The 22,123-nt window shown below is 40.2% G+C and overlaps 2 protein-coding genes and 1 long non-coding RNA gene across 9 annotated transcripts; 2 read left to right on the top strand and 1 right to left on the bottom strand.

Moving 5' to 3' along the window:
* Positions 1-405: 405 nt before the first annotated feature.
* On the bottom strand, positions 406-12,152 carry LOC148652789 (pre-mRNA splicing regulator USH1G-like). 3 transcript variants are annotated; one of them, XM_088599959.1, is made up of 4 exons: positions 11,784-12,150; positions 6,138-6,585; positions 4,611-5,410; positions 406-2,063 (listed from the first exon to the last, which is right to left on the bottom strand). In XM_088599959.1, the coding sequence occupies exons 1-4, from the start codon at positions 11,945-11,947 to the stop codon at positions 2,060-2,062; spliced, it is 1,416 nt and encodes a 471-aa protein (XP_088456085.1). In that variant the 5' UTR covers positions 11,948-12,150; the 3' UTR covers positions 406-2,059. The 3 variants fall into 3 exon arrangements, with proteins under 3 accessions (XP_088456085.1, XP_088456087.1, XP_088456086.1); XM_088599961.1 differs by lacking the exon at positions 406-2,063 and adding an exon at positions 3,741-3,945 and having other exon boundaries at positions 11,784-12,152; XM_088599960.1 differs by lacking the exon at positions 406-2,063 and having other exon boundaries at positions 4,607-5,410.
* LOC148652790 (uncharacterized) lies at positions 1,846-4,796 on the top strand. The gene is made up of 3 exons (XR_015925419.1): positions 1,846-1,978; positions 3,605-3,720; positions 4,668-4,796. It is a non-coding gene; the product is annotated as an uncharacterized LOC148652790 (long non-coding RNA).
* On the top strand, positions 10,095-22,015 carry otop2 (otopetrin 2). Of its 5 annotated transcripts, XM_088599955.1 has the most exons (8): positions 10,095-10,174; positions 13,800-13,904; positions 16,099-16,494; positions 17,726-17,862; positions 18,458-18,516; positions 18,854-18,996; positions 19,412-20,256; positions 20,492-22,015. In XM_088599955.1, the coding sequence occupies exons 3-8, from the start codon at positions 16,113-16,115 to the stop codon at positions 20,660-20,662; spliced, it is 1,737 nt and encodes a 578-aa protein (XP_088456081.1). In that variant the 5' UTR covers positions 10,095-10,174; positions 13,800-13,904; positions 16,099-16,112; the 3' UTR covers positions 20,663-22,015. The 5 variants fall into 5 exon arrangements, with proteins under 5 accessions (XP_088456081.1, XP_088456082.1, XP_088456080.1 ...); XM_088599956.1 differs by lacking the exon at positions 10,095-10,174 and having other exon boundaries at positions 13,488-13,904; XM_088599954.1 differs by lacking the exons at positions 10,095-10,174; positions 13,800-13,904 and adding an exon at positions 14,614-14,764.
* The last annotated feature ends 108 nt before the right edge of the window (positions 22,016-22,123 follow it).

Here is a 22,123-nt window from a genome sequence, read left to right as displayed (position 1 = left end):
CAAGACCTAACAGAGCACCGTGGGTCTTAAGCAACGCAGGCTGGAAAGACCTAAAAAAAGCCACAGCATTGATGTAAGATATCAAGTTTTGTAGCTTCGCTCATGTGGTACTCAGAGACACGGGCTTAGGCAGGGAGAGGAAGAGAGTGTCTTTACCGCGGTGTGAAAGGATCCTGTTTCCTGGTCAGAAGTTAAGTATATCATTTTACATCCTTTAAAATCTATTACTCCTTTTTCCAGCAACCAAGGAGTCAAAAGGATCTGGAACAGAAGGTTCCCAAGACTATCATTCTCTTTAAGCAAAAGGAATTACAAAGCATTAATGCATCAGAGAGCACCAGCAGCGTGACCAGCACCGGCAAAGACGAATCCAAAGGTTATTTTTAATGAAAAGAACAAATTCCATTGAAAAGTTGTATGTTGATTTATTCCAGGCATTTTTTTCCAGGAGTTGCTGTATATACAACATCAATAAAGTAAAATGTAAAACATATATTCCACCTACAAATGGAAGACTGTAGACTGGGCAGTGTAATATTACATCTAATAAATTTACAAAATGTACAAATGACAAGGTGATGAATACAGTACAGTTTCTGAATGCAAGAGAGAAGAAAACAAAAAACTACATGCAAAAAGGATACATCTAGAGATCATTTTACAGCTTCAGAAAGATTGAAATAAAATGTGTCCAGTCAGAGGACACAAGATATTTACATTAACAAGTGAACTGGTAGAACATACAAATCCATGCACATTATCTTATTTTACTGATTATTTATATTACATTTATCTGAATATTGCCCAAAGGACAAAAATAACAATTCCTGTGCATGCTGGTAAACAATGGACTGATGCATTGACATGTTCAAGGGGAGAAATGAAGCATAACAGTAACAAACACCTGTTACCGTATTCCCAGAAACGAACCATTGGAAAAAGAGATTTTGGAGATGACACATCTGCAGATTGCCTCTCCTATATAAATATGTGCCTGTGCTCTTGATTAGGCACTAACATGAGAGCACAAGGAGATAACAGATTCAATAAACCACCTCTTAATTCAATTGTCATTTGCAGACTAATAAGCTTTTGTATTGTTGTGAGTCTGCAGGTGTTTGTTCTAATTACAGCCTGACAGTAATTACGAAACTGGGCAGAAGGTAGGTACCTTAATATACTGCTACAAGAGGGCACAATGCAATGCTACAAAGCCATGTCTTCTCCCTGGCATTCATCTCCAAACCAGTGATGTATTATTCAGAAGGGAGAGAGAGAGGAAATTGGCAGAAATGTTTGTAATGAAAAATAGTCCAGTGATCTTCATATTCCAGGCACGTGAACACATTCTGTCTGCATCAGAAGAAAATAAGACTTCAGTGATATTCCAGCTGTAAGGTGAGGAAAAATAATAACTGCATACATTTAAATAAACATACATTCATAAATAATTAAATTCCCAGTGATACGACTGTCTAGGGCACAGGCACATGGAGGTAAAGGGACATACCCCACAGGGGCAAATTATCAGGGCTATCTGCTGCTCCTGGAATTAGGACTCATTCTAGATGACAGTTCATAGTCAGCAGTCAGCGTCCCTGCAGGATGTACTGTAACGCACTGTAACGCACTGTCACGGTGCAACGCACTTTATTACAACAACATATACTGTTCTTAGTACACTTAACACATTGCACAGTCACAAACGTGAAATATGGATTTTCTATGTAAACGTATCATCTCTTTCAAGATGTCCATTGATAAACCTTCATGCAAAACGTTTCTGTGCACTGGGACGTTACTCTTCTTCTGCACTTGTAAGCAGTGGTATTTCTCTTCCAGTTCCCAGAGACCAGTGTGTGCAGACGCAGAGAGGATCAGCCAGCCAGAAAGGAACAGACCACCTGACGCCTGACCCTGACACCACGGAGTTACTCCTGTGGGTTCCGGTCTCAAAGGATCGATCAGCCAACTCTTGGTAAGATGAGCACACAGGAAGCCTGGTTTGATGTCTTCTGCGTGGTAGCTTTCCACTTCTTCCCATTTGCAGTCTTCTTTGTCATCTGAAAATGAAAAAGAATGTTAATATTATTCTAGTGCCAACCTCTGAAAGCACAAACAAACTATATAGGATGTCTATCAAGATAGTTGGACCACGGAGAAGCCACTGGTGTAGAACAGAGAATGTGAAAGGCTTGAGCAGGTACACTGTAAGGCCTTTTAATGTGCACTGCAGGGCAGCATGGTTCAGTTCCTGGGATGCTATCTGGGTGGAATATGTTCTCCTCATTTTTGTGAGGGTCTTCCCTGATTGTTCAGGGCTTCCTCCCATACTCCCATATAGACGTAATGGTTGTTTAACCGGCTTCTGGAAAGTGAGTGTGAGTGTCTGTGTGTATCCTGTGATGGATTGATAATTCCATCTAGGATCTACCCTGCCTTGCGCCGGTTGCCTGCTGGGACAGGCTCCAGCTCCCCCATCACCCTGCACTGGATAAAGAGGCTAGACGATGGATGGATGGGCACTGCTGCTGCCCACTGCAGCCTGTTCCTCACAGCGCCGTTTGTATGTGTACCAATCACTCTGTGGGGCACAGTTACAACAACGCACCACTTTGAAAAGGCCAACTAGCTGAACAAAGGTCTAGTACAGTTCAATTCAAAAAGGCAAAACCAGTGGCAATCCCAAAGGAATGTGACGGGAGTGGCCAGAAAAACGGTGACTCCCAAAAATCTTCCCCAGGGCCCTTCTCCCACACCTAGAAATCAACAGGGAAAGACACGAGCCCCCTTTGAGAAAGCAAGCAAGCTGGCAAAACCTTGAAGTGTCTTTGGATGCCTCCCCGTTCATTTATCATGTCCGAATCTGCTCCCCACCATACACACTGCGTGGACTGTCGTCACCAGTGATAAAAACGATTAGCTTTCCTTGTCAACTGAAGTGGAAATCTAATAAGTAAATTGATTCTTAAAATGTAGAGAGCTTTGCAAAAAATATATTGGTGCTTTTAGATAATATATTTCAAGGATGTAATTGCTGTGCTACAGTATGTGCAGAATTTTAGAAAACAGTGCGTCAACAAAGTACACTGTTTAGGTTACTTTAGAAGACAATGTACCAAAACAATATATGCTGTCTGGGTCGTTAGAATTAGCCGAAAGGAACTGATTAGCTTTGAAAAACAAATCTAGTGCTTCTTCTCTCGCTCTATGATGTAATCTGTTTTGTCTTAGGGAAAGGGGAAGTTTTAGAAGTAGCAAAGCGCTGAGCTTTTTTACAGCGCAACGTCTTATAAAAACCCTGTACTGCTTGTAACAAATTGAGTCTCTGGTTGCACTTTGCGAAGTGGCAGCAGGGCTCCCAATATTGCAATATTGAAATAAAGACCTTACTCAGGTGAGAACTCTCTCTTGTGGCTTCCTTGATAGTTATATTTCCATGACACAACACACGCGCAAGAATATCACATTTACATTAGTACATCAAAACTAAAACTAAGACAGTGATTGTGAAATGCAGACCACTGATGTCATTGTGGGATTCTTGTCAAGTCTTCTACAGATCAAATTTTTAATTTTCACATGAAATCCTTGATTTCTACAGTATTTTATACAGTAATTCAGCCTTGAAGAAGGAGCAGCTGGTGAAACACCCTGACATGTTTACTAAGCACTGTGTGCTGACAGACCTCTTCTACACTCAGCTCATCTTCCATTGAGGTAATTGGCCCACGAGATTCCCTTACCTGTGCTTGTATAACATCAGCTCACAGTAACACAGTGACCTCGGCTTTTAAAACCTTACTAGGGTTAGAAACAAGCTGTCACATGCTGATTCTTTCCTAAAACAAAATCAGTGAGTACTCAAATCTTCTTTGCTTATTTGAAACTTGTTTCCCATTTCCCATTTGCCGTACGATTTCGGGAACAGCTATGAATTCAAAGCTGAAATGATTAAAAAAACATTGGACGTCACTTCCTGTAAACTTACATTTCTCCAGTTTCACTTTCTTTTTTGATTGTCAGAAATGGTCAATTACATTTCATTTAACTGTATCCTTTAACTGTAACTGTCCTTTCACAGTTACAGTTAAAGGATACAGTTAAATGAAATGTAATTGACCATTTCTGACAATCAAAAAAGAAAGTGAAAAGGACTTGTCATCAAGGACAAGTTTAACTGTTCAACACCACCATGACCAGCAGAGGGCAGTGTTTGGCATTGTTTTATGAGTAGGGGCGCACATGTACACTGTAAATCAGTCAGACTTGGCACTTTCATTCCATTTCACAGCAAGTCTTTTCTGCAGCTAGACCTTAATTATCAAAGTGATCATTAGCACCCAGGTTAATTAAGAAATTAAGGATAAACTGAATAATGAATTCATGGGAAGGATTAAAGTACTCTAAAGGTATGAAACTTAATAGCCAAATGTGCTCTGAATATTCCGAATTACTATGTGTGGAAAACAATCATCAAAAATTAAAGAACCTCACCTACCAAAAGTCTAAGGCATGTCTGAAATATGTGTTAGATGAACAAAAGTCCATAGAAAGACAAAACATAACATTAAACAGTGAGAAATGTTGCCATGCATTCAGTGACTCACAGCTCTGTGTCCTCAATAAAATCAGGATCATCGATGGTCTCTCTCCGGCGCTTGCAGGACTCCAAGATCTTCTTCCTGGGCCCGAGCGGGATGTTGATACTCTTGAGGTCCTGATCAGAGCACAGCATCAGGGCCTCCAGGTCTATCTTCTCCCTCTTGAAGACGGGGATGAACTCCGACATGCCCTGGGTGGCCAGGAAGGTCTCCAAGGGGCTGGTTTCCGGCTCGTCGTCGTCGTACAGCCCCAGCTCCACGTCGTCCCAGGGCAGCTCCTCCGCGTGGCGCTCCTGCAGGCTGTTGGCACTGCCGATGCTGTCGGTGAGGCTCAGGGCACGCTGCAGTCGGCTGCGGAGCCGCACGTTGCCCATGCGGCCCTCCAGATCGCTGCCAGCCACGCTGGCGTCGTCCCGCCCGATACCGAACAGGCCCCCGCTGACGTAGTTCCGCCGGAACACCATGGTGCCCAGCCCTGGCCGGTTGAAGAGCGAGTCATGCCCCGAGTCCGTGCTGACCTCGGAGTAGGCGGAATCCAGGTGCAGCCCTGGGTCACTTATGGCACGCGAGACAGCGTCATCGTCACTGGGGAACATGTCCCTGATGTTGCGCCGAGTCCTGTCCTTAGGGCTGGCATAGGTGCCTTGCCTGACGAACATGACGTCGCTGCCCAGCTGCACACCGGACAGAGAGCGCACGCTCTTCCGCCCGTCCTCGTAGATCTTGAAGGTGCCGTCCCCCTGCTTCTTCTTCTCCAGCTTCTTCTGGATCTTGGTTTTGCCCTTGGCTGTTGCATGAAGGGTGGCCTGAGGGACATCAATGGGATAATTATTTGCCCCCCTTACTGCATTAAAAAGGCAGTGATCTTCTGTCAATGAAATCATCTGGTGATGTTAACATGAGAAACAAAACAATGCAAGAGGAGCAAACAAATTTCAGGGCTGAGGCCTACATCTGATAATAAAGTTTATTCGATAAAAGTTTTAAAAGTAGCTTCTCAAAGCACTTTACAGTAAGAAGGGGGGAGGGAGAATCACAAAGTTCACAAGAAAAAGAGATAAAGTCAGCACAATTAAAAACCAGGGTTTAGAATCCAGTAGAAAATACTAGAACCCCACGCAGACCTGAGTAAACTCCTGACCCGAAAACATGAAGTGCAGATTCAAGTGTCTGGAACACCTACTCACGAATCGCTATGAAGTAATCAATCAACAACTCGCCAGCACGTCAAAGTAAAGAAAAATAAATTAAACTGATTTTGTCTCTAACAGATATTCATTTTTTAAAATATATTTTTAGATTTTACAAAAATTATGATATCTCTAACATAAACGTTAATGCCACTATAGGCAGGAATGATAAAGGTATTGAAGCTCAAAAGGGGGAATGAAGTACATGTGAATAAAGTTAGGGCATAAAGGAAACCATAACCCATCAGACCCATAAAGTGCTGAACGAGTAGGGGCTGGGGCGTTTATTGATCTGTTCCCCCATTAATGCACTCAGAGGCTCAGCAGAGAGCCAGGCCCGCACCTGGGAGTATGGCATGGAGGTGGGAACCAGGTTGAGGTGCTGCAGCTTCCGGCTCATGGTGCTGCTGGAGTAGCTGGAGAAGCTCATGGCGTCGGACGCGTCCGAGGCCTCCTTTTGGTACTTCTTTTCCATGCGCTGGTGGTGCTTCCTCTGCATCTTCACGCACTCCTTGATCCGCCGCTCGGCCTCGCGGAACGCCCGGTCCTTCAGTTTGCTCACCAGCTTGGGGTTGAGGCTGGTTTGTTTGGCAGCGATGGAGTCCAGGTAGCGCACGCAGTCCATGTGGCTCTTCATGGCGGCCATGTCCAGCGGTGTGTGGTAGTCATTGTCCAGGCACCACACGTTGGCACCGAACGACACCAAGAAGGACAGGCAGTTTAGGTGCCCATTGGCCGCCGCCAGGTGGAGAGGCGTGTTCCCCCAGATGTCACACTTGTCCGGATCTCCCCTGTAGTGTTCCCAAAAGAGAACACAGTGAGTTTACAGGATAATCCTCAAAGCTTTTAACTCCCTGGCAGCCTTTATATATACCTCTTTCTGCATATACATAAACAATAACTCAATCTGTACCTTTGTTTAAATGAATGAGCAAATTTTATGTTTTATTGTTAGGCCCTGTGTGTCACTTCCCTGTCACCAGTGCATGACCCAAGGTCTGCCCCTGCTGCATCATTAGATTACTTTACTACGCTGTGCAGAGTTATGGGTAACATAAATCTACCTTAACATCTCACATTTCAGACTGGACTGATTACATTACTGCCTTTCTCACTGGTGATGCTGTGTGTCATGTGGGCCAGTTCTCATAATAATGTTCCACTGAATCACAGGGAGGTTGACACTGCATGGACATCGATGGATATTTAATTTAAAAAACAATATTAGAGCTTTACAGATCAGGGAAGAAGAAGTGAGCAATTAAGCCAGGCAGGGCACTGTAAGGCTTTAACATTGCTGAGTTTAACTTTAGGTATCTGTTGTACTAAAGACTTCACCACCCTTGTATGTTTCTGATCTGAAAAACAAGGGCAAAAACTCCATTTTAAAAAGCATTTGCCAGGACTCCTTACAGCACTAGGTTAGGAGTGCAGAATTATTGTTATCCAACCTTTTTAATGTAAAGAACACTATTCTTTTATAAAAAGCAATTCACCGTCCCAAAAATCTTCCTCCTTCTTCATCAGCTCTAATTGCAAATTAAATTCCAGAGGTTGCAACATCATGTAACAATTAAAATAAAACATACTCTGTTATCTCTTTATTGCCAATGCACACAAGAAAGGGCACTTTCAAATTCAATGACATTACATTACCCACTAAGAAGCAATGAAAATCAGCATTGTGCTCAGTTAAAGGACAAAGAACTCTTTGTGAACAAAGAAACTGACTCTGAAAGCTGTTCTTCATGTGCGGCACTATGACCACACAACTAAGAAAACAATACAGGGAGCAGCAAACCTGAATTGTCTTTACAGTCATTCCAAAAGACAGTTTAGATTTAATGTTCCAGGGAAACAATTCCCAGGAATTTCCCAGGACAAATGAGATAAGATACAACTGAAGGGGAAAATCTTAGTGTTTCTGGCATTAGTGTGGAGGGAAGGAAAAAAAAGAAATTAAAATCTGGTGAATCATGAATCAGAGTATAGTTATTCATCCTGCTGGGTCTTTAAGGAACTTTTTTTTTAAATGAAAAAAAATCCACCCATCCATTTTCGAAGCACTTTATCCAATATAGGAATCTCTTTTAAAAAACGTCAAGGAGCTCTCGAGACAAGCTGTGTAAAAAATGTTGTCACTCTGTATGACATCACAGTTCTTTTGGCCAAAGTAAGAGTTATTTAAAATTAACAGGGGTAAACACTAAACACTGCACAGTGTCACAGAGAAAAAGTTTCATGTAACACAAAATCCAAGAATAAGATTGGCTTTCCTTTTCCAAAAGGAACTGCCCCTTCCCTTTCCGCCCTGATCCTACCCTTCCAGGCCATGTCTTGGACTTGATCAATATTTCATTAGTTGCAGGTGAAATGTCGCAGAGGGGGAAATGAATCATTGATGGCACAAGTTGACAGTTTTAACAGGGAGCAGAGAGGCACGGTGTTGTTAATGCTGACACCAGACCCAGTACTAACACCTCCCTGATTGCACCCTCCTGCCCCTGGACTGATTTGGGTTTCCCATCTGTTAAGGTGGACAGACCAGAATCTAAGATCGCAAAACCTCTTTGTGTGTCATAGAAGGACAGTTTTCCCCAGGGTAATCTCACACTTCCAACCCCATCAGTCCTATTCAGAAAACTATCTACAGTAAATAAAAAGCTCAATCTACAGTACATGTTAATTTTCTTTCAAAATTATTAAAATATGCATCAAACATCAAAAGCCATGATTTCTGCTTTCCACCCTTCACACAGGCACTTAATGCTTTATGTTTCTTAAGAACTGATTTCTTAATAGCTGTTTATATCAAAAGCATTTTTAAGAAATACCAAGCCAAGAGGGTAGAAAATGCCTGGATGGATCAACTCCCAATCTGCAACAAGGACATGGCAGATTTAAAAGAGAAGCAGGCTCATATAGGCAAAGCTCATCAATCTGTCATCCTGACCTTTAACTTCCTTCTGAGAAAATGTATTCAGCCTTCCCTCCTGTCTACAACTTAATTGGACAACACTATATACTACCTGCTATAAAACTGCCAACCCAGCGATTAAATCATCACCCCTCTCTCTGTCTGTCTCACGGGTACTGTTTCTGTATCTATAAAAAAAATCTACAAAAGCCTCCATATATCCATATATCACTAATGCCTAAAGATACCCCAAAATAGAAATATGATTACAAAAACAGTACAACACTGTTCTGTTTTGAAGAGGAACAATATTGGACTTTAAGTGATCCATAAATCACTTAGACCAGGAAGCCAAAAATGTGAAATTGTAAGATGTACTCAAGCTAAGGTCCAGATTAAAACACTAAAAAATGAATTTTAAATTTTAAGCAAAAACCCTTACACTGAAGAATGATGTTGAAAAGATAAAAACACCATTACCACCTTTTGCTCAGGGACGACACGATTCACTGCTCTTCAGTCTGTGAATACATTTAATTTTCTGGGAGCCCTACATAACCTGACAAGTGTCTTAAAGAGCTGAACAATTTTCAACACAAAAAATAAGAAAACAAGCCATACGATATGCAGTACTTCACAAGAATGTACCCATTGGTGAAAACACCTGGTCACATGTTAAACTGTAGCACAGATCCACAAACTTAAATGAAATTATTCTTATTATTTAAGAGCTGCTTACATATTATCAGAAGTAGGCCTCTTGGAAAAACGGACATGAAAAAATATCCTAGTTATTCCCTGTCTGAGATCACTGTACACTTTACCTTTTTTCCTCTTATTAAAAAACACTGTTGCTTGTTGCTTGTGTAAGGTTGGTCTTAGTGCCTTAGTCCTTTCTGTGTGTGATCACCTGAGCATGACCTTTTCCAATCAGCATTTCTCAACACCTGTTCTCAGTTCATGGTGCAAGAAACCACTGGCACTCGTGCCAGTTGTTTCAAAACCTGTTTGATGATGATGCCAGTATAGGTTTTGTTATAAAACTCAGAACTTTTTTGTTTTAGCTTTCTACTGATTTCTTACACAAATTGAACTGTGCCCCAATACTGAGGGTGGACTTTTTGATCATTTTATTTTATAAGACCAAAACTTTAAATATCAACATGAGTCACTGCTTAACACAATGATTTCAGTACATAGTAATTGTTTTTGATGTGCCATTTAGCGAAGCCTAGGGTCAATCAGTCACAGTTTGCATACTTGTAGGTTTGTCAACTAATGATGTCATCAATTATGGCAAGGTGCATTCTGAGGTCATCAACAGGGGATTATGACTTAATGACACACAAGTAATCTACAAGATGCAGATGGAAAGCTGGACGTCATTCATATGCTCAGATCTTAAAATTATCAAATGTAATCAAAAACGGCAGAGGGGATACCCTGATTGAGATGATGAGCAGGTAAAAAGAATGGTGCTTTTTTTTTTCTTATGTGTTGGAAATGTACAATTTAGGCCAACAAGTAACTTTAAAAACAGGAAACAAACTTTTTTTGATCAGTTAAGCAAAGGTTAAAAAATATTATGCCAGTAGTAGGCAACTCTGTTTTCCAAAATCTGCACAGAGCTAAGACTTACATACATAATTATCTAAAAAATCTTCATATGAACAAATGAAGTATTTCACTGCTCAAGATGAAACTGTTCCTCATCTTTAAGAACTGATGAATCATGACTGACCTTTAAACTGACTGTGGCTCCTCAGGACTAAATACAGTTCTCCCTGTAACAAGTGATCACAATGACTGATGTAAAGTGTGGACAAAGCATTTGAGTGAACCCCCAGTTTAAGCTGACGAGACATGTCTCAATTGCATTTGCAAGGTGTAGATAAGACAAGGCAGAGGGTTGTTAGAAGACACCGTTACATGTTTTATGTATCATGTCAGACCATGTTAAAAGATTTCCATCTAAGAGAATATAATTTAGACTCTGTAATCTTAGTTGTGGATAGAGATGTTTTTTAAAAAATCTTTATTTTTTTATCCTTTTTTCAAATTTTCTGGACAAGCAACTAAGAAAATAGGAAACATTTTTATCATTGTTACTACTACTACTACTACTACTAATAATAATAATAAATTCACCTCACGGTTTGCAGTTCTTGTTTATAAGACAATGGGATAGGTGTGGACTGACTGATTCTGCAAAGCAGAAGTCAAGACTCTGCCTCATCTCAAGTCGCAACCCTGTGGCGACACCCCCACAATGGGAGAGAGAACCATTCTCCGTGAATAACAACAAACAACAGGCACCCCTCAGATAGCGATCGGCTGTATTCTCCTGTTTCATATTTTCAGTTTCACTGGCACACTGCGGTGTCCGGACCCTTTATGCGCGTTACAACGAGTTGACCTAATTATGTAAACAGCATCATTCATTACACGACTTTTTTTGCACGCCACATAAGTCAGCTTTATTCCAAGGCTCCCGGCTATCCTGAGCCCTTAAAACCTAAACGCTGCAGCACCACACAGTAACTCCCACAATCAATCAGTCAATTATAAGCCCATTTCAGGTCAGAGGTGATCATATGCACCTGCGCCTGGGGAGAAGCCAATTCACACTTTTTTTAAATATACTTTTAATGTAAAAGTAACTTATGAAATCATGCATATATTTGCAAATTCTATTTTCTGCAAGTAAAACAATACGTACACAGAAGAAAGCTTCTGGGTCCAACAGATCTGAAAACTAAACCCATATTAGCCTCTTATATTTTAAAGTCCGCCACTCTTCACCTCATTTTATTAGGCAAAAGTAGTTTCACATCATTAAATGCGTGTCGTCCTGCAGGAACGATTCTGTTTGAAATTAAATGGCTCTTCAATGTAACACTCCACGAACAATGCAACCAGAACTTGCCAGATGGAGACCTGCATTTTAAAAAACCGAGCGGGTTGCTTTGCACGGTTCTGTTGATTATCCAATTAAATACCTGCGTGCAGTAGTTGCCACATATGAAACCCTGCAGAAGGACCGCGTTTTGAAACTTTATGCCTCCAACTCACCCTCTTCCCACTATGAGCCGCAGCGCCTCAAGGTTGCCGTGATAGGCGGCCCAGAGAGTGGGTGTCATTCCATCTTCGTCCGGAGCGTTAAGATCCTTCCTGGTGGCCTCTTTCAGTAAGTCCAAATAGCCGTCCCGGGCAGCTCTGTGGTATCTGTCAGTCATGATGCCAACCTGTCGTATCCACCTTTACATCCAAGCATCGGGTAGCAGGAGCCGGGGGCAGCTAGCCCTCCATGCGGAAGGGGGCAATCCGACAGGAGGGTGGGGACAGCGGCTCCGTCTCTTTCTACCCGGGCTAGCTGCTAAAAGAGCGAAGCCTGTCCGGTTGCTACGGACACCTGAGCCGTTTGCGGAGCGGGGAGTGGTTTAAGGAAAGCATTACCCTTGCAGAGTCCCCTGGGTCCTAACAATAGAGACAGCCTCAAAGTATCATGAATGTCAAATGTATAAGGAGTTGAATTTGATCATATTTATATATTTATTAACTTATGTTTCAAACCCAATGTATAAAATAAAATATTTTAAATTTAAAATGTTCGTAGAACTGTTAGTGGTTTTAAATATGTATGCATATTTAGCAATTAAAGTAGGAAGGTACAGTAATACATTTAAGCACTAATCTGAAATATGTAATTGAGATAAACAGGTGGCCAGTTTTACATTTTACTAGATGTCAGTCTTGTATATGTCTTCTTTTACTGATTTTACATAACTTCAAAATAATGTTTGCACAAAATCATTTAGCACTGATAATTTTGCATCACAGGCACATCAACTAAGTGTATTTATAGATACTGTATACTAAATTTAAACTGTCATGTTGTAAAGTTTTATTAGTTTGTTTCAATTCACATTCACAGAAATGAAATAAATAATGAGACATTTTAATATGCCCCTACATATTATGCTCTGAGCAACTTATCCTTCTTGTTTTAGAAGTTTTCTTTATGGCACTCCATAAATAATTTATTATCTGTTTCTCCTTTCAACTGAGACCATTTCTCACAGTTAAAAATAACTAAGTTTGCTATCGCCAGCCATGTGGAAAAAAAAACTGTGTGTGATTTATATTTTATAATAATATTTATAGTACAGTTTCAAAGTCTTCTCTGGTGATTGTGAATGCCTATGAGAGCTACTGGGAAGTTAAATAATTCCAGTGTAGTTCAAACTCGGCATCCAATTACTATGCTGCTGTTCATTTGGCTGTGAAAACATTGATATCGTAAAATCCATATTAATATTCCTTTATTTCTGAAAGTACATGTTTTTACTTTTGTCCAAGCTGCTCAGAATGACTCATGCAGAAATCTGATGTAGGATTTACAATTCAGAAACATGAACATTATCTCTTAAATGAGAATCATTCAGTAGTTTCTGGAAAACAAAGACTTTACAGAGACCTAAATACATGGAATTATATTACTGCTATCAGGTGAACAAGCATACAATAACCAGAAGTGGCATGGGTATAAGACTGAGCACAACATCTTATACTTTTGGTGTCATCACAGCAGACGCAATGCCGACAAAACATTGAGTAATAATGTAACTTTGGAATCTTGAGGCCGTTTAGATGACAAAATCAATGCACTTCAACTGTAGCATGTACAAATACACGTTCTGATGTATTTTCCTTGGCTTTTCATTAAAAAAGTGTCCTGTTCCTCTCTTGAAAGAAAAGTATAGAAAAGGCCAAGGTTCATTGTAAGGCATCACAGAGGTCTGACAGAAGTATATAGCTGTTGAGAAAAACAGAAACATATTATCAGTTATGGGGGGACAACTTCATAGAGGATCTCATGTTCAGTTCTTCAGTGACAGAGAGTGGGTAGTTTTTGCCTAACTGCATGCTTTTATTATTATATCATTATCCTCATCCTTTAGAATCTAAATAAATGAACAGGCTAAAATGGCAATAAGTTATTGATGAGATATTTGATTTTTTTGCTTGTTGAATTGCAGAAATCTAAATTTACGGTGTTCTGTTGAATGTCTTTATTTGGTAAATCAGTGACAGAAAAATAAATGACAGTAAATCACTGGGACAGGAGATGGGTATAAAGCTGATGACTGATTCTGGAGTTTCAACCTAAGAGGAACTCCACTAACCCATCAGGTAAGATCAGCCGCACTCTTCCTTGACTGGTGAATTCTGTTTCTGAATTTTGCTTTCTCTTCTTTTATGGGCTAATATTCCACTGATTGTGATGTCGGAAACAAACACTGGCAAATGCAAAATACTGTTGAAAAAGGATTGACCAGAAATCTGCAGCCTATATTCAGCCCTGCTCCTGAGGTCATTGAATGAGGTCTTCAATGACTGATGAAAGATCATGTTTATCTTGTCGGATTAAGGCCATTATTTTGTTCAGCAAAGCAATTGGATTGAAAAGCAGAAGACTTCATTGTTCTCTGGAACCAGATTTAGAGAATCCTGCTGGGTAGCATGTGTATATTTTTTCCTTGCTACACTGGCCACATGAGCAACTACTCATTTGCTAATGTGAGTGTATTCGTATATACTAGCCAGATGGAAAAGAATGATCAAATTCTAATAGTTAAACAGAAAGTTACAGCAGACCAAAGAAAAACAGAGTGAGCCTTGCTGGGCGTTTGTTTGGCAGCCCAGCCTTTATCTTAAATATATACACTTTTTTATTCTCTCACCTCGGCTGGCAAAAATAAAAGCTCGAAAAAGAGTGCATTTACCTTGAACTGTGTTATCACCTCTTGTTAAAGGAAGCAGGTCAGATAGCAGGGCTCCAGATTAAGCAAGGGCTGTTTGGGTGTAACACTTTCATTCATATTTTAATTTGCCCATTTCTACGTATATATCAGTCAACGTTACTTCCTCCAAAAGTTCTGAAAAGGTAAATAGTGCCATATGGTTCGCAAATATGACGGTACCTCGCATCTGAGACAACTCACAGAGCTGCTATGTGTTTCTTTTCCTCGAGGACTAATTGGCTAATGGAGGTTTGTAATGCATTACAAAATGCAGATTTTCTTTCTTTTAAGGTAGAAGTCACTGTGTCAGCTGATATTGCTAAACCTAGAACAAGATCTACCGAACCTTTAGCATATCTGCTTGAATGAGAACATGCTGCAGTATTCGTTTTTTTAGACTGACAACTTTCTTCGCTTAGGACTGTTGCGTGTTTCTTCCTTATCCTGCAGCGATTCTGTGTTGGGTACTCATAGAGGACATTTTAATATTTTCATTTGACTTCAACATGAGTGACTCTGGCCCTTCATGTTGAATTAACTTGCTGCTGACGCCTTCTCTTGGCCATATTCTATTTTAAATTGCGATTCCTTCTAGAATCTAAGGTCTGCCTACAAATGTGAGTAAGACGTCCTGCAGCCCCAGGTCTGTAGATTGCTGTACTTCTGTGGCTTTGAGCCGCCACCATCACCTGCTTTTAAAATGTTTTTTTTTCAAACAGTGATTTATGTGTTTTCTTTTCCATTTGTAATTTGTTCATGACTTTTGTATTGACTTTTGAAAGTGTTCTATAAATTAAAGGGTGTTCACTCCTTGCTCATTCAATTTGCTAAAGCTGCTTTGCAAATATTTGAATCAAATAAAATTATATTTGAATTTTGACTCACTCTATACGCCGTTATTATTCATAGAATTTTTACCTAGTACATTTACAGATTTATGTTTAATTAAATATTATTTATTGAATCTTTGGTTATCTAGGAACCGTTATCTAAGCTTTGTGGATCTCTTAATATAAAAATGTCAATAGAAACAATTATCGATATTTTCTCATGCACTGACATGATATCTAATAAAAAGCAGATGTGACTGTTAACTACTCATATGCAGTTATGCTTCTAAAAAGAAAAAATAGAAGCAGTCCTTTTTTTGGTTGTTAGTTCTGTGAAAAAATATTGCATTAGAGATGATTTATAAATCATATACTGAACATATGTTTCACAGAGCATTACTCTTAAATGGAATTATGGAAACACTTTGGGCACATGGTAAATTTATTTAGAATCAGCAGGACACTAAAATTCCAGCACGAGATAGGAAATGTTTGGAATGAGGAAGAGACGTTAGCAGTCCTTAGCTGTTATCAAGCAAATGCATCACAGCAGATGAGGCTTGTGAGCTCATCCCCAGCTTCACTTGCTACAATGCCCCATCTTCAGAAAAATGCCAACTACCAGCTGCTCTGGAAAAAAAACAGTAAGTTAACTCAGAAGAAGGTAATAACTGAAGGATTTGGCTGTCTCACTTCAGGTAGTGGGCAGCCTGATTGTGACAGCATGCTGACACCATTTCTTCTTCCCCACAGACGTCTGCCGGAAGATGGAGGGAGAATTGAATGAAGGCAGCCCGTGTCCTAACACTATGGTGGCTGTGATGAGGGACCAGGCAGTGGTGGGGGATCCTCTGAGGTCGTCCAGCCTGCCAGAGAACCCCAGCAGTAGCCCCCCAAGAGAGAAAGGCCGGAACCGCGGAAGGCTGATCTCGTGCCTCATAACAGTCAACATCTTGTTCCTGGGCTGCGCGCTGGTCAGTGGGGGAGCCTTTAACGAGGTGGCCATCACACAGATCGATGTCCAGATCTACCTGACACTCCTCCTCCTCCTGAACACTAGCTGGATGATCTTCTATGTGGCATACACCTCACAGGTGGACAGTGCCATACTCTACAAGGACAGCCACGCTGGACCCATTTGGCTAAGAGGTGAGCCTCTCTTCGCTTTTGGGGTGCAGTTTGTTCTCCGAGGCTCAGTTCTGCTTCAGGGCGGTTGGTAAAATCGTAAGACTCAACTGACTGGTTATAAGAAAAGTACATCAGTTCAGAACTGTATCACCAGGAAATCAGATTAATTCATTACACTACTGTGAAGGTACAATGTAGTCCTTGTATATATTATCAATAATAAATCCATTTTAAAACAGCACTTGAACGTGAAAGGTTTACAAAATGCAATATTTTCTTAGCCAATCTCTTGAGCTTTGAAGTGATGCAAAAAAATGTAACTGGTAATTTGGGACGAATAAGAATGCAAAGGAATTTGGGTTTGGTTATTCTGGATAATGGGATCACAGGCATAATTACAAAGTGAGTAAAAGGCTACAACAGTCAGGGTGGTAGTTCCAGTGCAGACAAAATACAGATTTTACATTCTTCATAACAAGAAGAATGATTGAACTGGTCAATGGAGAGCTCTCAAAATCCACTAGAGTTCTTTTCATCGATGAGCCAGAGTTTAGAAATCTACAGTAGCCAGATTAGGGAGTTATGCATTGTCCATGCATCTACATTGATTCAAACAGTATATGTATCATCTTTTACACCATATTTTTATGTTTTAAACGTAAAATTCAGGAGTACAGAAAATATGTACAAATTAATTTGGTATCTTGCATCTACATGAGTATGTTGTTTGGATGTGTATTTTATAGTAAGTATATATTCAATAAATGTGATAACTCCAGTATATTATTTGAATTATATACTCTATATAGTGTTTTGCTGCTGTTTAGTAAAATCATGAATATGGGTTATGAGTTCAGAATTATACATGCATGAATACAACATTTTTCCAGTTTGAAAATATAATTACAAAACATGATAACATGGGTTTTCTTGTTAAAAAATATCTACTCTTTGCATTTAAAATACTTTCTGGGGATGAAAGAAGTCTTAGTGTTCACTATATGAATATAAAGACCTGAAGGAGAAAACAGTCAATGCTGTCAGTGTTACGCAAAACACACTGATGTATATAGCAACCTAATGGGAGTGTCTCCAACAATAGCTTAATTCTTCTAAAAACTGTTGCAATGGTTTTTCTTTGTAGTGAGAATGATCTTTCTCAAGGCTATTGGGGGAGTAAATAATAGCTAATCCCCCATTGATTAGCCTGAAGACAAATAAAACTGACAGGGCAGTTTTTCTTGTATTTCAGGAGGTTTGGTGCTTTTTGGAGTGTGCAGCTTAATCATGGATATCTTCAAAATTGCCAACTACATTGGGTACATGCACTGTGACTCGGCGGTGAAAGTTGTATTCCCTGTGGTGCAGGCTGTGTTCATACTTATGCAGGTAAAAATCACAAGGATTACCTGAGCCATCGCAATAAATGACGAGGAAATAAATGATGTGAGAAATTTCTAATTTAGGGTGGTTAACTAGTTACAAACAATTCACCCTACTAATGTTACAGTAAATACATTTTCTTCTCTACTCACCATAATTAATCAGCAATACTTCAAAGCAATCATTTTAGATTTAGTGTCTGTATGTGTTTGATTATATGACAGACAGTGGAAGTTACTCTATATATATCCAGTTAAAAATGGATATCCTGGGACCTCTGGAGTAGCTCCAAAAGTGAAGGAACTTGCCAAGCATGGGCTGAGCTCTTTGATCAAGGGTTTGAGGCTCGATGATATCACTAGTCAGCTGTGGCTAGTAATTGGTTGTGGGATTATTCGGCTAGAGCTCAATCAACTATCAGTGACACAGCGACTCCTCCTGGGCACTTGTGGGCATGCGGAGCTCTGGTTGAGGCCCCTCTTCTTCAGTAGGGTGCTGCCTCGCCTATGACGTGGCTCAGCCTGCTCTTCCTCATTCTCTTTGACATGCATGATAATCTTGCCGGCTGTGCTGTTAACTGCCACACTCCTTCGTGTTTCAGACTTACTTTCTGTGGGTTCATGCTAAAGACTGTGTTCAGATCCAGCGCAACATAACTAGGTAAGTGGGTACATTGATGAGAGCTTCTTTCACATGCTCATGTTCAGGATCTATATAAGATTATGTCATAAATTATTTTTCAGATTCATTTGTTTTGACTTTTAATACAGTTGAGTCATCACATGGTGTCTGCCTCTCATCCCTGGCTAACACCAGCAGGCCAGATGGGAAGCTGCTATGATCTTGTTTTAGTTTTTTTGTGGGTGTAGACTTGGTAATCTACAAAGGACATCATTTCTAGTCAATAACCCCAGCTAAAAAGGGACACATGAAATAAAATGTGATGCAGTTTTTGTTACGCAGTGTTCACCCTTGCTTTTGGGCTATTTTCCTGCAGATGCGGGCTGATGTTGACCCTGGCCTGCAATCTCATGGTGTGGATGGCAGCTGTCACAGATGAGTCTCTCCATCAGACTGGGCATAAGGATTCCAGTACAAGAATCTCCAACGTTTCCAAAGCCCACAGTCTGACAATGAAAGGTTTGGGTTTAAAGGGGCCACTGAAATTTTAATCATACCGAGCCACTCATTGTTAATGCAATCTCACGGAATGCCATTTGATCACTGGGCTGTAAAGGGCTTTACATCTTAGCCTAATCCATTCCCAAGAGGAGAATAAAAACAGCTTGGGAAGAGACAAAAGCAGACTATATCCACCTATATTCCTGCAGCAGTAGTTAAAAGTCTTAAATAGAAAAGCCCGGATTTATTTTACAAATAGTATACTCTCTTGCTTTTGATGCCTTGCTTTTTTGGCACCTGATGTAAACATGTAGTGTAATACATCGTGACGCGATGCAACGCTTTAAAACAAAGTTCTAGTGTAATTATTGTAATATAGTAGAAGGGGGTGAGGAAAGTATAACATCTTTCTTATTATCCTCTGTCGTTTCAGCTGCCAACCCGAGTGTTAACTGTCAGTGCAGCTATGCGAGCTGCCCCATCTTAGAAAAAGGTTACTACTATCTATACCCCTTTAACATAGAGTACAGCCTCTTTGCATCGGCCATGGCTTATATCATGTGGAAAAACGTTGGCCGCCAGATAGACGAGCACAGCAGCCATCACCACGTCAGCTTTCACATCCGGGGGATACTGGCGGGGCCAGTTCTGGGAATCATCGTTGTAGTGACCGGACTTGCTGTCTTCGTGGTCTATGATGTAGAAGTGAATTCCCCAGACACAAAGGACTTAGCCCTGTTGATGTACTATGTGATGAACATCGTAGGCCTCATCTTGATGTCAGCTGCCTCCTTGGCTGGCTCCATCATCTACCGGTACGAGAAGAGGGACCATGTTTCGAACAAGAATCCCACTCGGAGCTTGGACATCGCTCTCCTCCTGGGGGCCTCCATGGGCCAGTTCACCATCTGCTATTTCACCATTGTGGCAGTGGTGGCGAAGAAGTCTACAGAGTATCTCTACGTGCTGGACCTCGTCTGTGCCATCATCATCGTCGTTGAGCTTTGCCTGCAGAACCTCTTCATCATTGAGGGGCTCCACAGGCAACCTTTCAATGAGGAGTCAGCTGTGGGAGGCACGGTCTTCATCAACGACAACGCCTTCAGGCAGGGAGGCTGTGAAGAAGCACGGCCTACAGAAAATGGCTTGGAGCTGAGCCACAGCCCTGTCCACACCATGCACAGCATGCCCAGTACGCTACCATCTCAGAGCTCCAAGTACTGGAGGAGGCGAGCCCTCAAGGAGATCTCTTCCTTCCTGCTTCTCTGCAACATCATTGTGAGTGAAACATTTTCTATCTTTCTTATCAGCAGTGCTGCGGACATTTGCTAGCATACTCAGGCCGTGCCTGCAAAGTTGTAGTCCTTACAGTTCTGCTTATATATGTGTCTTGACTTAGCTTAAATCAGTTGTCCAGATATTCTTGCCTGTGTGTCCCAAACTTAGTTTTATCTTTTGGTCTGTATCTCCATCCAGTTATTGAACAGTCTCTTTCACTCCTTTCCTTCAACAGTTCTGGGTTATGCCAGCATTTGGTGCTCGACCCCAGTTCGACAATAAACTGGGAATAGAATTCTACAAGCTCTCCATGTGGACCGCCATTGTCAATATTGGACTTCCCTTTGGCATCTTCTATCGAATGCACTCAGTAGCCAGCCTCTTTGAGGTCTTCCTCACTTCCTAAATATTCCTTAGGGAATTTCTCCGTCTTAAAGGAAATGCTGCATCAAAGTCAGATCCAATTCCTACAATCGCCATTTGTGCGTTTTACAAACATACGTTTTCTGATATATTTTATCAAGTGTTATATTGCATCTGACTTTTGAACAAATTGCACAATTGACTTTAATGAACTATAGTAATGCAAATGACAAGGAGGAAAAAAATGAATACTCCTGGTCTCATTGATCACAGAGTTTATGATGCAGAGGAAGGTATTGATGCAATGGCATGTTAACAAGCTTTTAGAGAAAGGACATGTTGAACTCCAAGAACTATAACTGTAAATGAAAGCAATGATTTTGAGGGGCTATAGTAGTGAAGACTAGTGGCTTAACTCATCCATTCTGTTAGGTTCAATTCTTACTGGAATTTTCAGTCCCTAATATGGAAAGCTACCTCTGTCCTCGTCTGTGACGGAAAGGCATTGATCTTGTATGGCATGGATTCTCAAGCACCTCATAGATTCTATAATTTTGAAACAGATTATTATTTGTGAAGAAGATTATTTATCAATGGCTAATTATTTGAAAAGTCCTAGGTTATGTTAAATCTACAGCATCTGCTTGAAGCAGTAGAAGTTATTTTGTATTGTGTCTTATACAGTTACTTCAGTGAATAAAGCCAACATTTGTGATTTGCGGAATTACATCAGGAGCTCGAGAGTGGAAGATAAGGGTGTTGTACGGACACTGAAGAATTGGGAGTGTGCAATAAAAAATCATATTACAGTTTTAACTTAAACAAAAGTTTAAAAAGTGAAAAATAAACAAAACTAAGCACATCACCCTTGATTACTTATGCATGTGCCAAATGGCCTGAGCACACTTGTAGTTTCTATTGAGTGGTGGAGCTCAATGTTTTGGCCATACACTATGAAGCATTGTGATTTTGAAGCTGTATTTTTCAAATAACTCAGGATCAAACAGTTTTTACAAAAAGTCATTTTGTTTTTTCTTTGTGTGGGGCTATGAACCTACTTTAACAGTGGAAGACAGAAAAACAATTATCAAATTTGCATTTACAATGTGCATTTAAATACATGCTGTTTCTAAGAAATGCATTTTGTGTATGTTTATACGATCTTGTTTGTATTTTAATCAATCATCTGTTGAACTGTGCTTAAAATATTTTTTATGACAAAGAACTTGTATGGAAATGTTTGTCTTACTCTTCCACATAATTTTTAAAGATGTTTAAGGAGTGGCAAATTAATTTTTGCAGCTTTTTACTTTAAACTTTTTTACTTTATACTTGTGGTAAATTAATTATGTGTGTAATAAATATGTAAAATAAATACACATTATCAGTATTAATATATTTGAGTGATGTGTAATACTCTGGTAAGGGTGACAGGTAAGTGACTTATCAGTACTAGTTAATATATTGAATATCTTTGATGTGTGTTAATTAAAGGACAGTGCAG

Source organism: Lepisosteus platostomus, chromosome 11 (genome assembly GCF_059453375.1).
Source record: "Lepisosteus platostomus isolate fLepPlt1 chromosome 11, fLepPlt1.hap1, whole genome shotgun sequence".
In the NCBI taxonomy this organism is placed as follows: domain Eukaryota; kingdom Metazoa; phylum Chordata; class Actinopteri; order Semionotiformes; family Lepisosteidae; genus Lepisosteus; species Lepisosteus platostomus.
The sequence above is the reverse complement of the archived record's forward strand: the minus strand, read 5'-3'. Positions and strand labels throughout refer to the sequence as shown.